Source organism: Schistocerca piceifrons, chromosome 4 (assembly GCF_021461385.2).
Source record: "Schistocerca piceifrons isolate TAMUIC-IGC-003096 chromosome 4, iqSchPice1.1, whole genome shotgun sequence".
Taxonomy (NCBI): Eukaryota; Metazoa; Arthropoda; class Insecta; order Orthoptera; family Acrididae; genus Schistocerca; species Schistocerca piceifrons.
Window position 1 is genome coordinate 235,422,108 of NC_060141.1, and position 15,619 is coordinate 235,437,726.

The window sequence follows — 15,619 nt, forward strand, 5'->3', positions numbered from 1 at the left end:
AGAGTGCGAGTTTTGTTACCATATTTCAGCTTACCTGTGACTGCTGCTCAGCTTGGTATACGTACTAAATTTTATTATTGTTAATTGTTCAGAATCATTTAATTCAATTTCAAAGTTAAACCTCTTATTTCTAAATTGCGTAGATTCAAGTAGCTTTTGAAATGATTGTTGAGGTAGCCCAAGACTAACCTTATTTTATTGAATTTCGTAGTGCTTCAGAAACAAAGTTCACTATTAATTTCGGTCACTAAAATAACTTTCAATTTTCCGGTTTTATTAATTCTTCTGCTAAATTAAGTCAGAGTGTAGCGAAATTTATTACTTCTGACAAACATTCAGTTTTCACACAGCATGTGTCAACCTTCAGTTGCCATGCTTTTAGTGCTAATTATATGTGCAATAACCCTTCTTTTTCAGTTATTATAGTAGTTGTCCATAGGGCTGGCGACCGTAATTTTCCCCAAATCTCAAATATCTAATTAACGCCAGTTAACTGTTAACGTAACGACCGCACATTTACTTTCTTTATTAACTGTACCCCTTTTCAAAATTAATTTCCACCAGTCTCATTTGCATTTTTCCTTTCATTTAGATGTAACCCTTTCCTCCCTCTTTACCGACAGATTGATTTCGGTGACGATTGCTTTTCCCAAATTTCCATTAGGTACACACGGTTTAATTTTTGCTGTCATTAAGGTGGATAAGTGAGGGGGAGGTTACAAATCCATGTTGATTTTTATAAAGGAGATGTTCATTTTCCACAAGCCTCATAATTCTTGAGCATAAAACATGTTCCATAATTCTACAACAGATTGACGTCAACGATGTAGGTCTGTAATTGTGTGGATCTGTCTTACGGCCTTTCTTAAAAACGGGAATGACCTGCGCTTTGTTCCATTCGTTAGGTACCCTTCGTTGCTCAAGTGATCTACGATAAATTACTGCTAGAAAGGGAGCAAGTTCTTTCGCATAAACGTTATAGAATCTTATAGGTATCTCATCTGGTCCTGAAGCCTTTCCACTACTAAACGATTTTAGCTGCTTTTCAAATCCAGGTTCGGTTATTCAATATCTGCCATTTCGACGTTCGTACGACGATTGAAAGGAGGGACAGTGTTCCGATCTTCCGCTGTGAAACAACGGAAGACCGAATTCAGTATTTCGGCCTTCTCTCTGTTATCTTCCGTTTCGGTACCAACGAGGTCGCTGAGAGAATGAATAGATGATTTTGATCCACTTATTGATTTTACGCACGACCAAAATCTCGTAGGGTTTTTCTCAGGTTGATTGACAACGTCTTACTTTCAAAATCATTGAACGCTTCTCTCATTGCTCTCCTTATGCTCATTTTCGCTTCGTGCAGCAGTGTGCATTACAGTTGCAGACAGTCAACATGGATCTGAACAAGTTAGCAGTACTTTACTCGTGAAGCTGCATAGACGCATTAAAGGAATACGAAGAGGTCCTCTTTCCGCACCGGGGTTGAAGAACATGATTCGGAAGTTCGAATTAACTAGCGATCTGGGAATTACTCCTGTCAGAATCCGACGGCCAATTGCGCCAAAAAATTGTTGTAGAAGTTACTGTTGCCATGGCTGAGAATGGTGAACGCGATCTTCAAGCAGTGCATGAGCTGTGTCACGATAGCTTAACATTATACTCTCCACCGTTGTTTCAGGCAACAATAGAGCAATGTCTAGTGCGGTTCCAGAGTGTCGTTGACGCTGACGGGCGTCACTCTGAGCAACGCAAGAACTAGGAACATAAATATGATACGCAATTAACGAATGTTATCCTATCCTGTGGAAACTAAAATCGGTTTCTTTCACTGGTTTATTTGCTATTTATCTTCCGCATGTCCTTACAAATGTTCCTCGAAGTTTTATTGCCCTACAATCACTAGTTTTTATGGGGACTCCCTCAAGCAGCAAAAGTTTAATTACAACCACCCTGTATTTGTATGGCTATCTGACGCTGCAGCTAGTTGAGATGTGGGTCGCTCATTTTCTTTTGGCGTATTTTCGAACCTGCATCTTCTCGAAAACTTTTCTAAGATTTTATTTTAATATGACTTACAACTAAAGTAGCTTGCCTTTATGCTTCAAGCCATCACATAGTACGATCAAGTACTTAAATTTCTTTTACATTGTACGTTACAACTGACTACAGACGCCAAGACCTGTAAGTCATTTAATGAACTTGAAATTACAAATATTATATTTTTTGTTTAGTGGAAATCTTATGTTTTGAGTGAAGGACGACTACTAGACAAAGAACTGAGAAAGAAAGATTGGCATAACGCGAGAAGAACAATTTTCGTTGGTGCAGCTCGACTGCAAGACTGTGAATTTGATTTATTTCTCTTCTGTCTTGCTTCCTGACAGTTTGCTCTCTTAGACTAGTTCAAAGCTCAGCTTAGTAGTTGTAGTTAATTTCTGATTTAAATTAGTTATTATAATTGATAATCTGGAAGAATTTGCGCACCACGACGCTATTACCATTGTCAGCTTTCATTGAACGTAGTAATAATTAATAACAATCATTCTAGTCTTCTTCTTCTTCTTCCGTCATGCATTAGGCTTTCCCCTAGCCTAGTGCAGCTACACATGCTTCTTCCATCGTTTTGCAGGTTTTCCAACGCATCTTTTACCTTGCGGAGTATATCGCCAAAAATGTAGTGGTAATCTTCATTTGTCCATTATAGTAGTGGGGAAAAATTTATTATGAGATTTTTATTTCAGTTCATGTTATGATAAATTAGCGAAAGAACTAAACACGGGTCCCACTGAGACTAGTCATGTTAAATGTAACCCTGAAGTAGAAGAATCTACTGCTCGGGGACGTCATCAAATGATCAACTGACTGAACTTTTTCAAAAATTAGAGTTAATGTCTAGGATAATGTCCACAGCCTTAAATCGCTTAGCCGAAGTTTCGTCAACGCAAGTGGCTATGCTGTAGCGCAGTCAGAAATTTCGGAAAAACAAGACACTAAGACGTGTGAAAGTTCAGGGAAGCACATAGATCTGGTGTTAAAAATTTCAATGAAAGATCTGGTGTTAAAAATTTCAGTGAAACGGAACGCTGTGTCCAAAGAGCTCTCAGCTTAAATTTCAGCCTTGAAGTTAGTGCAAGCAAGTGTACCCGAAATAGACAAAGTAGTCGAGATAAAACAGGCACAGACACAGATTACGCTAACTTTAACTGTTCATCAGTTTTCAGAGAGAGTGAACAATATTGCTGCCGAACCGGAAAGTATGATGCACAAACAATTCGAACTACAAAGAAAAAAATTGCAGATGAATTAGCAGCTTGAACGTCCTACAAGAACACACAAATAATCGAAAAAAATTGAAACTGGTCATCAGTTTTCAGACATAGTGAACAATATTGCTGCCGAACTGTAAAGTATGATGCACAAACAATTCGAATTATACAGAAAAAAATTGCAGATGAATTAGCAGCTTAAACGTCTTAAAAGGACACACAAATAATCGAAAAAGTGGATGCGAAGTTCCTAGGAGTAAACCGCAACATATCAAATGAAGTTACGCCTGAACGCTGTCATTCAGTCAGTCGGGTTCACACCGAGCTACATGCTGTCACAGAAAAGATAGACCAAGATACGTCAGTATGGTGAAGTGCTGTAAGTGGGCGGATAGAAAACGTAAGGAAAAAAAATTGGTCGGGGTAGAGGGCATAGTGCACGACAATCCATCAGTTGCACATGGATTGGAAGATATTCACACTCATGATGTCAAATAAGCAGTGCACGACAATCAATCACACTTGATGTCAAATAAGCCACTGTGAGCGCAGTTAGCCGCTGAGTCAATTTTTGCATGAATCGCCATATGATATGAAGTTTGCATCGATCTTTACTTTTGCACTACTCAGATAGAATTTAATTAGACACCATCAGTTCTAAATGTTTTTCCCAGAATAAAAAAAAATCTACCCAGTTGTTTTAATAAGATAATTTGAAAGGGTACAGTACCGCCCGACATTGAAAATAAGTACAACATTCTTCGTTATTCTTGTCAGAACAACATATTTTTTCTAATAATAACTCAATTTCAATTAATACAGCGAAGCCGGATACCAGTGTGGGAAAGAATGACAATTTATTTATTTAATTGATCACATGTGCACTCCCACAAAATAAATCCCTACATCCAGTTTGGTGAGATCTGTGAAATGAATGAATGTATGGTCGTCTGCTAACCGCAGATAGTGAATGCGAATCCCAGATCACGTAAGAAACAGATTGACCGTCCTTACGGTGGAACAGGCAACCGTAAAAATAGTTTTCCCGTCGGTCAACAGATGTCGCAGGCGACGCTACAATGCTAACTGACCTGTCCATGTCGCGGAATTGGCAACGCTGTATCTTCGGTGACGTGAATGACGCTGATTTGTGTTCGGCTAAAGCGCTGCGCGCGAAATGCATTCATCACACAGCTGACTGTAGACCATGATCGGCTATGGTTTTTCCCTAGTTTTCAATCGAAGAATGTAGATTAGTTCCTGTAATTCTACAAACCAAGTTTATTTCTACTGTAGGGATACTTCTCACAATCATATGCGAAATGAAAAGTAATACACAATCTGCTCTCGCGCAGACATGTTACTATAAGTAGTGTTGTTTTCGAGTGAAAGCTGTGTGAGGATAAAAAAAAATTAAAATAGGCAGCGTCTATAGTTTGCATGCTATGCTCGTTCTCTTCTATCCTCCTCCCTTCATTCCAGTATAAACGTTTGTTCACATGTATAAACGAATGGCACTGAACATTGGCGAATTATCTATGAATACTCATTTGCAGCAGTGTAAACGAGGTTTTACACTCGTTCACTTCGTTCGCTCTAGTATATACCAGGATATAGAGGGACCGATGACCTAGCAGTTAGATGACGTCTATTATTCATTTATTTCACTGTTGCGATCTCAGTTCTAGAGCCATTTTCAAGTACCAAGGGAAAGGTCTTGTAAGGTAATGCTTCTTAAATTGTTTACCAAATGCTGCCACACTATGCTTTGCGTTTTGTTATCCTTTCTTATATTGGTTTCAGTTTTCACATTGCACACAAAAATGCCTCTACAGCCAAAATTACGATAGTGAAGTGAATAAACAGTTTAAAAAAAGTTCAAATCGCAGCAAATATTTCATTTAAAAATTATATGATATGATTCTTGTACAGGAAGGGCTGCCACTTTATATCAGAATATAAGATCAACAAAATTTAGATAGGATCGAATGCTTAGGGATCTTTATTAATTCTTACTCGTAACAAATTTATAGATTTACCTGAATTTACAATCCACTCACGTAATCTTTCTTTATTTTGGATGGGAATCTGAACGTTTTCAGTTCAGGATTTGTTCGTCTACTCCTTCCACAGTTGATATACTCGCAGGCCCTCGGCATGACGACTCGATCAACTACCACCGGTATGTCAGAAACAGCTGTACTTCACAGACGCCAAATAGTGGAAAGCTGTACACGTTCGGCCGATGTTGCCACATATTTCACAGAACGGAGTGCCATCTAGTGGTTGATTCCACAAGTAAGGGTGTGACGCTGCTGCCGCCTGGTGGCCGTTTCCTGACAAGGGTTGCCTGCTAGACCAAGCGATTGGGCAATCTGTTTCTTACGTGATCTGGGATGTGAATATATGATCATCTTTGAGATGGTACTTGGGTCACCTTTGGTGGGACCAAAGAGATGAAATTTACCTGAGCTTTGAGTGCCTGAAATGTGGCTGACCAATACGGTAGTAAGGTGCTCCCCCACTTCGGCAGGGGTGCTAGGGGACCTGAACAACAGCCATGTTTCAGCACTCTGCCGCTGGATCTAATGTTGGTAAGACCTGTCTTAGGCGTGCTCCGTAAGGACAAAAGAGTGGAGAGATGGTATGCATGTGAAATACTTAAGAGTAGTTTAGAATAATAATTTCTCTATTTCAGGAACTTTAGTGGCGAGAATTAAATGTCAGGCAGGTAATATTAAGGGGATCGTAGCAATCTTCGGAAGTGACCAACGGTCACAATGAAACCACGTGTAGCAATAAGTTGAAATACTTCCGAGTGCTTAAGTTAAGCTGAATTACTAGCGTGTGTACTATAAGTTGAAATATTTAAGAAATGGCGTGTGCAGGACTTGAAATTAGAGACGAGTACTTCCACGTGGTGAGTACTGTGTGAGTCTCAATCTGTGTATGAGACAAAGGATAAAGAGAAGTACTCGTCCATGGTATCAGTTGAGGACTCGCGTGTGTGATGAATATGTTCTTAATATTAATTTGCGTGTTATATTTCCGTGTGACGCTTGATTCAAACTATAATACTCTGAGAGAGAAGCAAGGTGAGTCAGCCGTATATCCAGCAACGCCACTTGGCTTGCATTGCACAGGAAGACGTGCATATATCGTCCAGAGTTCGTAGTAGGAAAGAAAAGTTACGAAGTGGGGCAGTGTCGTGTGAAACTGGGATGAATACTAATTGAAGTGGGAAAGCTGAAAGTGATGTGATTATAATGTTGTGACTATTCCTTATGTTGTATTTCATGTTGCAGTGTGGTGTATGTCATGTAATTTAAGTATGTGTGATTTGCATGGGAGAGTAGCAAGGTAGTTTCAGAGGTAGTGGGTTATGCATGTTCCTTTTGTACCGCTCGGTCTGGAGGAAAGTTTCGTGATGATGGTTGTGAAAGTCGAAGTGTGAGATATAGCAAAAAAAGACCCACCACCCTATCCAGAAAGTGCATTGTAGCATTAAGTAATTACGAGACCATAAGATAGAGAATCACCAATGTAAAACCATGCCCACTGGGCGGAATTTCGCATGTCTTATTGTTGTAGGTTATAGAATTTGTGTGTTTAGGTTATAGAATTTATCGGAATAAATAAGATAGTGAAAAGAAAAAGATTGGTGGCCTTTTCCTTCGAATTGTATGTTGTCATGATATCCAGAATTTATAATGTGTGCGCCATTCATATTCAGTGAGATGGTCACGTGTTGATCAAAGCCGTTAAATAAGAAAGAAAATGTGGTATTGCCAGTGCGTAGTGAACAGTCAGAGTTCTGTAAATTACTGATAGTCAGATGTGCGTTTCCGTTGCGTAATATTCATACAGGAGGATAATTTGTAACTTAATTGTGAGTACGAGAGTTCATGTTACTCGATAAATAAGAATGAATCCACTCGCTTGATGCCACAGTATGAGCAAGGCATGTGGGTGCCTCTCAAATTTCATGGAGCTTTGCCATGTTCATTCCGACGAACAGAAAATAGGTTTCCTATTTGGTTATATTGAAGGAGATGCTGCTCTCTGGGCTAAAGAGACAGTCAAGTGTTGCCACACAAATGACGATATTGGAAAGTCCTTGGGCAGTTACTAGTATATGGGAATATAGGTGTGTCTCTGCAAGAAGGTCTCCAACTCAGAACAACTTTATACCCAGGGTAGCCTAAGAACGTTCTTCGAAAAACACATCAACAAAACAAGATAGGAGGATGACCCCATGTCTTACCATGCCATACTAAGAATGCTAAATAAATGTAAGAGAGAAACTGATAAATGAACCTGAATCATATCTAGAGGAATTCACGTTCGTAATTGAATCCATCGATTTGATTCATGAAGATGCCAAAGCAGGAGGAACCGATGTAAAAAATAACAACAATCACAACAACAACAACAATCGCAATAGGTGTACTGACTATTTCGGTCGAATCGCCGTGTAAATCATGATGCGCTGGGACAACAGTGCAGTAATAATAATAACAAATAATATTAATAATAATAACTACAGTCACCATAATTATTCCAAAAAGCACAATCAGAGACGACAGGATAATAAATACACATTCGGTTATGCAAACAATAACAACCGTAATCAATGGAGGAAATGACCGCAGAATCACCAAACTGACAGAAACTAATATAATTGAACCCCTGACAGAAATGTGGAGAACTAAAGCGTCTGTACAGGAATACTAAATGCGACGTTATTATTCCCTAATATGTTTTTTTTTTCAGAGTGGGGTAGGAGCAGTGTTTCCATATCTGGCTGGGACCTCGTCAGGGCACTCTGAGATGGGGGTGTAGAAATTAAGTAAAAAATTTATTTAATTTCATTACTTTTTATTTAGAACACAATCATATGGAACTTGTTGCGGCAGAAGTAATTATCACCACTGCTCAGGCCGGCCGAAGTGGCCGTGCGGTTAAAGGCGCTGCAGTCTGTAACCGCAAGACCGCTACGGTCGCAGGTTCGAATCCTGCCTCGGGCATGGATGTTTGTGATGTCCTTCGGTTTGTTAGGTTTAACTGGTTCTAAGTTCTAGGGGACTAATGACCTCAGAAGTTGAGTCCCATAGTGCTCAGAGCCACCACTGCTCACCATGAGATTGAATGCCACATTATAGATCTGCAGGCACGGTGCAGAAAGGAAATATTATAAGTGGAGCAGAGAGGGAATGTGGAAACATTCTAGCGACGTTATGGGATGCAAATTCGGAAATGCACTAACATAAGAGAGTTTGCCAAAGCACAGATTTTTATGGCCTCGTGCTTGGGCATGAGCGTCTCGGAAACGGTGAGGCAAGCTGTTTGTTTGTTCACATGGTACTGTCATGAGAATCCATGGAAAGTTGTTTAAGAACGACGAAACCTCAAGTAGGAGACCTCCACGTCTCATCACAGAAAGAGGTGGGCGGAAACTTTCCTGTTCTGCAGAACAGAATAGGCGGCGCTTTGTGGCAAGATCTGGCAGAGTACAGTGGTGGAGCAAGAACAAGTGTTTTGGACTACACCATACACCCCGCGTTGGTGAACGAGGAGCTCCACAGCAGCTGGGCCCTACATGTTCCCAGGTGTACCAAACGACATGGTCAATCAGGATTGCAGTGGACACGGGATGGCCGAGATGGTCCTGTGAATCAATGGAAATATATTGCACGGACAAACGAATCACGTTTCTTGTTAGCCATAGTGATGATTGAGTCCAAATATCATCCAGGCCATAAATGGTCAAAACGTGGACCATTCTGTGGAGGCAGGCCAAAGGCCACAATATTATTATGTGGGGGACATTTACCTGAGATTCTCTGCAATTTGTGATATTAATCGAAGGCACCACAATAGCTGGGGAACACATGAACGTTATTGGCGACCACCTGCAACCCTTCATGCTCTATGTATTCCCCAACAGCCATTGCCTCTTCCCGTAGAATAACTGTCTAGATCACGAACTCATAAACATACTAAAGTGGTTTAAGAGACGCTCATTCCCAAACATGAGGTCATAACAATCTGCGCTTTGGAAAACTCTCTTATGTTAGTGCATTTGCATCCCATACTGTCGCTAGAATGTTTCCACATTCCCTGTCAGCTCCACTTATAATCTTTCCATTCTGCGCCACGTGCCTGCAGATCCATCATGTGGCATTCAGTCTCATGATGGTCACTGGTGATAATGCTCTGTCTCAGCAGCGTATGGGGTGACACTAAGGATGCTATCAGGTGCCATCTCTGTGCCCACAAACCACCGACACGTAAAACATTAAATCACCTGTATGGAGACATCTCGTGCCACACACCTCTGGAAACCTGCAAAGGACTTTTCTAAACCATTCCAAATGTGGACCAACACGATATTTAGCTAGTGGCCCTTATATGTTGGTATATCTCTGTGTCACCACACACCTTCTCTTTATCGCTATGTATCTTCTCCATGTCTCTATGTACCTTTTTTGTGTGATCACATACCTTCTCGATGTCGTTGGCGTTGTATAGGAAGACCAGAGGGGGACGTCCTGGCATGCCATCAAGCTTGGCGATGTCACCGTATTTCTCACGTATATGGTAGACCAAATCCATCATGTCCATCCCCTTGAAATCACCTGTGAACATTTCAGAACTGCGTGGGTGCCTCGCAAAGTGTACAAGCATATGTGTTAGGGTACATCCATCCACTAAGTGATGGCAATATGTTTATTTTCACATATGCAGATTTGTTTCAAAAACCACCTGCATTACACTGATGTGGAAATGTAAATCGCATGAAATGATACTTGGACGTAAATTGCCGTTAGAAGTTGAAAAAAAATGGTTCAAATGGCTCTGAGCACTATGGGACTTAACATCAAAGGTCATCAGTCCGCTAGACTTAGAACTACTTAAACCTAACTAACCTAAGGCCATCACACACATCCATGCCCGAGGCAGGATTCGAACCTGCGACCGTAGCAGCAGCGCAGTTCCGGACTGAAGCGCCTAGATCCGCTCGGTCACAGCGGCCGGCAGAAGTTGTTGAAACTAGTGGCCATCACTCACAACAAAAGTCGCCGTATTCGAATCCCTATTGCAACTTCTCTGTTTCTTTGTGATGATGACTGACTCCTATCGTATCTACTGACTGATATATATATATATATATATATATATATATATATATATATATATATATATATATATATATATATATACAAGCACATGATGTAATATCTCGTGTGCCCCAGGGAAATGTAACCGGACTCTTGCTGTGGATCGTGTTAAGCTCTAATGAAATAGTGGATAATATTAGCTGTTGCAATCTCGGAATTTTTTCAGATAATTCAGTTATCTATGAGTAAATTCTGTCTGCTAAAACTGCAGTAATATCGAACTAGATCGTTAAGGTGAAAAGATTTTCAACTTAATCTTAATTCAGACAAATTCAAAGGTATACAGTTCACTTCAGCAGTGTGCACCTAAGAAGGGGAATAGTAGCGAGATGCGCAGTTCGAAGGAAAATCAATGTTTAACATCCTGTTGACAACAAAATCAATAGATATGGAGCCCAAACTGGGATTAAGGAAGGTACCATCCCAGAATTTGCCAAAGATGGCAGTTTTCAATTTTTTTTATTTATTGGTAGAGCTCACGGGCAATAAGTTTCAATGATGAATTCACATGCGAAGGGCCAAAAAAATAATTAAATGCCTGATGTGATCTTCCTGCCACATCCACGTTTCGAAGCAGCACTTCAATGCTAGGTCAATGAAAAACAATTCCATGGATTAATTTCAAGAAAACTTGCATGGGAAGCATCTAGAAGGCTGTGATATATACTTTTCGGTTTTATAGATCATTTGTGACTGTTCCATATCACATGGAAATGTTGCCCTAAAATCACATTTTCATCTGTTACAGTTGTCAGCATTGAAAATTATGATGCAGATCTTCTATTTAGTGATGGGGACGTAGGGAAGATGAAGGCATTAAAGAGAAGTGGATTTAAGATAGGAAATTTCACTCAGGACATTTTGAGAAAAATAGATTTACAGTGCCTCTCTGCAGCTGAAAAGTCACTTGAATACCTATTAAAGGAAAGATGGCAGTAAAAAAGAAACCAGAGAAGAAGCATTGGTGGGAAAGTGGACTCTGAGTACAGATCAGAGGCCTCCTAAAGAGATGACATAAGAAAAATCGTTAGATTGAACTTTGCATTGCATTTCATGAAAATAATGTTTATTAAAGTTTATGTACCTTTTTCTCAGAATCTGTTAACGTTAGAATTGTGAAATGTTGGACGCTCATTTCTATAATCCCAATAAATGTTTTCATAAAAGTAAATTATGAAATTCCTATTGTAAGCTGAGATATGGGGCAAAGTTCTTGGAATGTTGCATGAACTTTGTATTATACTTACAGAATTATAATTAAAAACTTATTAAAATTCTCCTATTCGATATATTCAAAGAACCTCATAATAAAAGCTTACCATGTGCAAAGAAATTAAACAGAGAACATGTTGTAGAAATCTCTTGAATAGTTTATGAGAAAAAGGTACATATACTATTTTTTGGAATTAAAACTTTTAAATTCCATAAAAACGTTAAATATACAAAACCCAACGAACTGAACAGTAAATGTGGCAGTTTCATGTGAACAGTAAATGTGGCAATTTCATGTAAAGCATAGAACAAAATTTCATTGCCATATCTTAAAAATGGTGGATTTGGTGCATATTTTAAATAGTGCGTGTTTTTCATCAACATTCCCCCTTAAACGTGGGGAAGTCACTGAAAACCTACATCAGGATTTTAACCATCGTCCTCCCCAATGCGAGTCCACTGTGCTAAACACTGTGCTATCTGGTTTGGTCCCTACCAATAGCGTCACTCTGCCTCGTCTGTCAACAACGTGCGCTTCTGGACGTGCGCATTAAACAGTCGACGTTGATTTACATGTTAGTTTACCTATGGTGTGCGTACTTGATGGGTGGCGTAAAGCAAATATTACAAGTTTTGCATTAAAAACCGACAGCGACAGTGTTCCCAGCATATAAATTGTTGTAGGGATGCAAAAACACTGCCCTGTGTGGCACTCAGGCTTTCTCCAGCATTGCCAACTACCTGGGTGGGCAACTACTGGAGGCTATGGTGTGGCGTTGGGGCCGGTTTGAGTGGCCGTGCGGTTCGAGGCGCTACAGTCTGGAGCCGAGCGACCACTACAGTCGCAGGTTCGAATCCTGCCTCGGGCATGGATGTGTGTGATGTCCTTCGGTTAGTTAGGTTTAATTAGTTCTAAGTTCTAGGCGACTGATGACCTCAGAAGTTAAGTCGCATAGTGCTCAGAGCCATTTGAACCATTTTTTTTATTTTTTTATTTTTTTTTGTGGCGTTGGACAGAGGCAGACAGTGCACTAGCGATGCTGCAAAGTATCCTCCACCCTTCTCCGTGCAGAACGCAGCACGCAGCTGCCTCCTTAGTTGCACACCACTATAAACATGGATGTGTCGTGTCCTTTGCCTACCGGCTTAATGAGACAAGTAGAGTCAGTTTGTCATACAGATCTTTGAGAGGAACTTAGTTATCGTACATGAGATAAAGCGACCATATGGACTCAGCTGTTGGTAAAGCAAGCGGCAGGCTACAGTTTGTTGATAGGATACTCCATAACAGTAGTTTTTATACGAAATACGTGGGTTGAATGAAAACTAATGCCTCCACCTTCGTTAATTGGGTTTGGATGGGAATTACCAATATTCACTTTTCCACATAATCATCAGCCAACTGGATACATTTCAGCCAACGGTGAACATGTTTTTTGAAGCCGTCACGGAAGAACTCGACACACTGTTTCTGTAACCACAGTCTCATAGTTGTAATGGTGACCCACGTTTCGTCTCCTGTCACAACTAAATGGAGAAAAAAATGGTTCAAATGGCTCTGAGCACTATGGGACCTAACTTCTGAGGTCATCAGTGCCCTAGAACTTAGAACTACTTAAACCTAACTAACCTAAGGACATCACACACACCCATGCCCGAGGCAGGATTCGAACCTGCGACCGTAGCGGTCGCGCGGTTCCAGACTGTAGCGCCTAGAACCGCTCGGCCGCCCCTGCCGGCAATGGAGAAAAGCGTCATCTTCATTCTTGCAACGCGAGAGGAGTTCCGGAGTTTCTGGCAAATTTAAGTCTGTGCGCTTTCATTTCAGGAGTCAGCATCCTGGATACCCATCTGGCACAGATCTTCTGATAGCCAAGCAAAGCAATAATGTGACCCACACGTTCTTGTGAAATGCCGATTGTGCTTGCAGTTTCTCTCTAAGTGATACGACGATAGTCCTGAATCAATCTGTCAACATTTTGCTTGTGAAACTTGGTGGTTGCTGTCACAGGCCGTCCAACTCTCTGTTTGTCACGAAGGTCAAATGATACCGCCTCAACATCTTTAAACTTACTCGCCCACCAACGCAAGTACTCACATCAACACAATCACCATAATCTGCTTTCATTCTTTGATGAATCTCCAGTGGCCGTGCGGTTCTAGGCGCTACAGTGTGGAACCGAGCGACCGCTACGGTCGCAGGTTCGAATCCTGCCTCGGGCATGAATGTGTGTGATGTCCTTAGGTTAGTTAGATTTAATTAGTTATAAGTTCTAGGCGACTGATGACCCCAGAAGTTAAGTCGCATAGTGCTCAGAGCCATTTTTGATGAATCTCCTTTGGGGTGACACCTTCTGCTGTCAAGAATTCAATGACTGCACGTTGCTTAAATTGCATTGACCGACCGTCTGCGCAGGGTTCCATACACGCTGGAATAACACAACCGTTCAATGCTAAGGCTTCCCGCCAACTGGAGCTGCAGAGAGAGGCTACAGAACAAGCCAGTACCCGGCGCATACTCATGCTGCCAACTGTTGAAGAGTTACGAAGATGGAGGCATTACTTTTCAGTCAACCCTCGTACATTGCATATGAGACACTTGTACAGACCATACTCAAATATTACAGAAGTGTTTGAAATACTTATCAGGAACTACACGGTCTAGCAAAAAAAGTGTAGCACCCACGACGGGAGGAGGAGACGTAATGAAATCTCACTCTTTGACATGATGGAAAAACTGAAATGAGCTTACGGCATCGTTGGCCCGGAGGCCCCATCTGGGGAAGTTCGGTCGCCAAATGCAAGTCTTACATCAGTCGACGTTACATTGGGCGACTTGCGCGCCGGTGATGAGGATGAAATGATGATGTGGACAACACGACAACCAGTCCCCATCGGAGAAAATCTCCAACCCGGCCGGGAATCGAACCCGGGTCCGCTTGCATGAGAGGAGAGCACGTTACCACCCAGCTAAGCAAACGGACGTTTGACATGATATGTAATGTTATTGCACCAGCTGAAAAATCGAGTCAAATTGTAAGTAGGCTGTTTCGGTTTTTATGTTGGTAAAGTCATGTAGCGCTCTGTATGAAAATCACTGACTGTGCTGTGTGCAGTCTGTGGCTGGTTGGACTCATTGCTGGAATATTCGCTTGTGTAGTGTTGGCCAGTTGGATGTGAACAGCGCACAGCGTTGAGCTGTTGGATGTGAGCCGCCAGCAATGGTGGATGTGGAGAGAGAGGTGCCAGAGTTTTGAATGTGTCACAAAGCCATTGTATCCTCCCTTGAGGCAAGCTGGCCTACAACTGTTGTAACTGACCCTCGATATACCGGGTACTGGCACTGGGGCAAAGTTGATATCCGAGGTGGTCCCATGCATCATCAGTCGCAATGTACAGGGTGATCAAAAAATTTGAAAACTTAATAAACCACGGAATAATGTAGGTAGAGAGGTGAAAATTGACACCATGCTTGGAATGACATGGAGTTTTATTAGAACCAAAAAGAAACAAAGTTCATAAAATGTACGATAGATGGCGCGTGAAAGATCTCTTGCGCACGTCGTTTGGTGATGATCGTGTGCTCAGCAGCCACTTTCGTCATGCTTGGCCTCCCAGGTCCCCAGGCCCCTTGAAAACTCTGTGAGGTGCTGATAATGCTGCCTCACACAAGTACACGAAATCTCTGCGTCTTTCATAATGATCACTCAATATCTGACGCTATTCATGCCCCTACCAGGCATGGTAACAACACTAAACAGGAACAACACACATGCACTCTGGTGGTCGTTATATCTGTCATAGACAATTGCTACTCTAATCATTCACGTACCCAGCAAAGTTGTGTATGTGTACAAAGTCACACTGAATTCGACCATGTTCCTGGGTAGTTCACGTTTTCGTCATGGTGTGTGTTAACATAGAAAATAAATGTAATTGGTAGAAAGTCTTTCCTGAAAG

General features: G+C 41.2%; 1 protein-coding gene across 1 annotated transcript in view; it reads right to left on the reverse strand.

The window, feature by feature from the left end:
* LOC124795372 (probable cytochrome P450 301a1, mitochondrial) overlaps nucleotides 1–15,619 on the reverse strand; it is a 338,959-nt gene that overhangs the window by 192,797 nt on the left and 130,543 nt on the right. Inside the window, exon 3 of the mRNA XM_047259378.1 lies at nucleotides 9,771–9,904. Within this exon, the coding sequence (XP_047115334.1) occupies nucleotides 9,771–9,904 (134 nt within the window). The remainder of the gene's footprint in view (nucleotides 1–9,770; nucleotides 9,905–15,619) is intronic.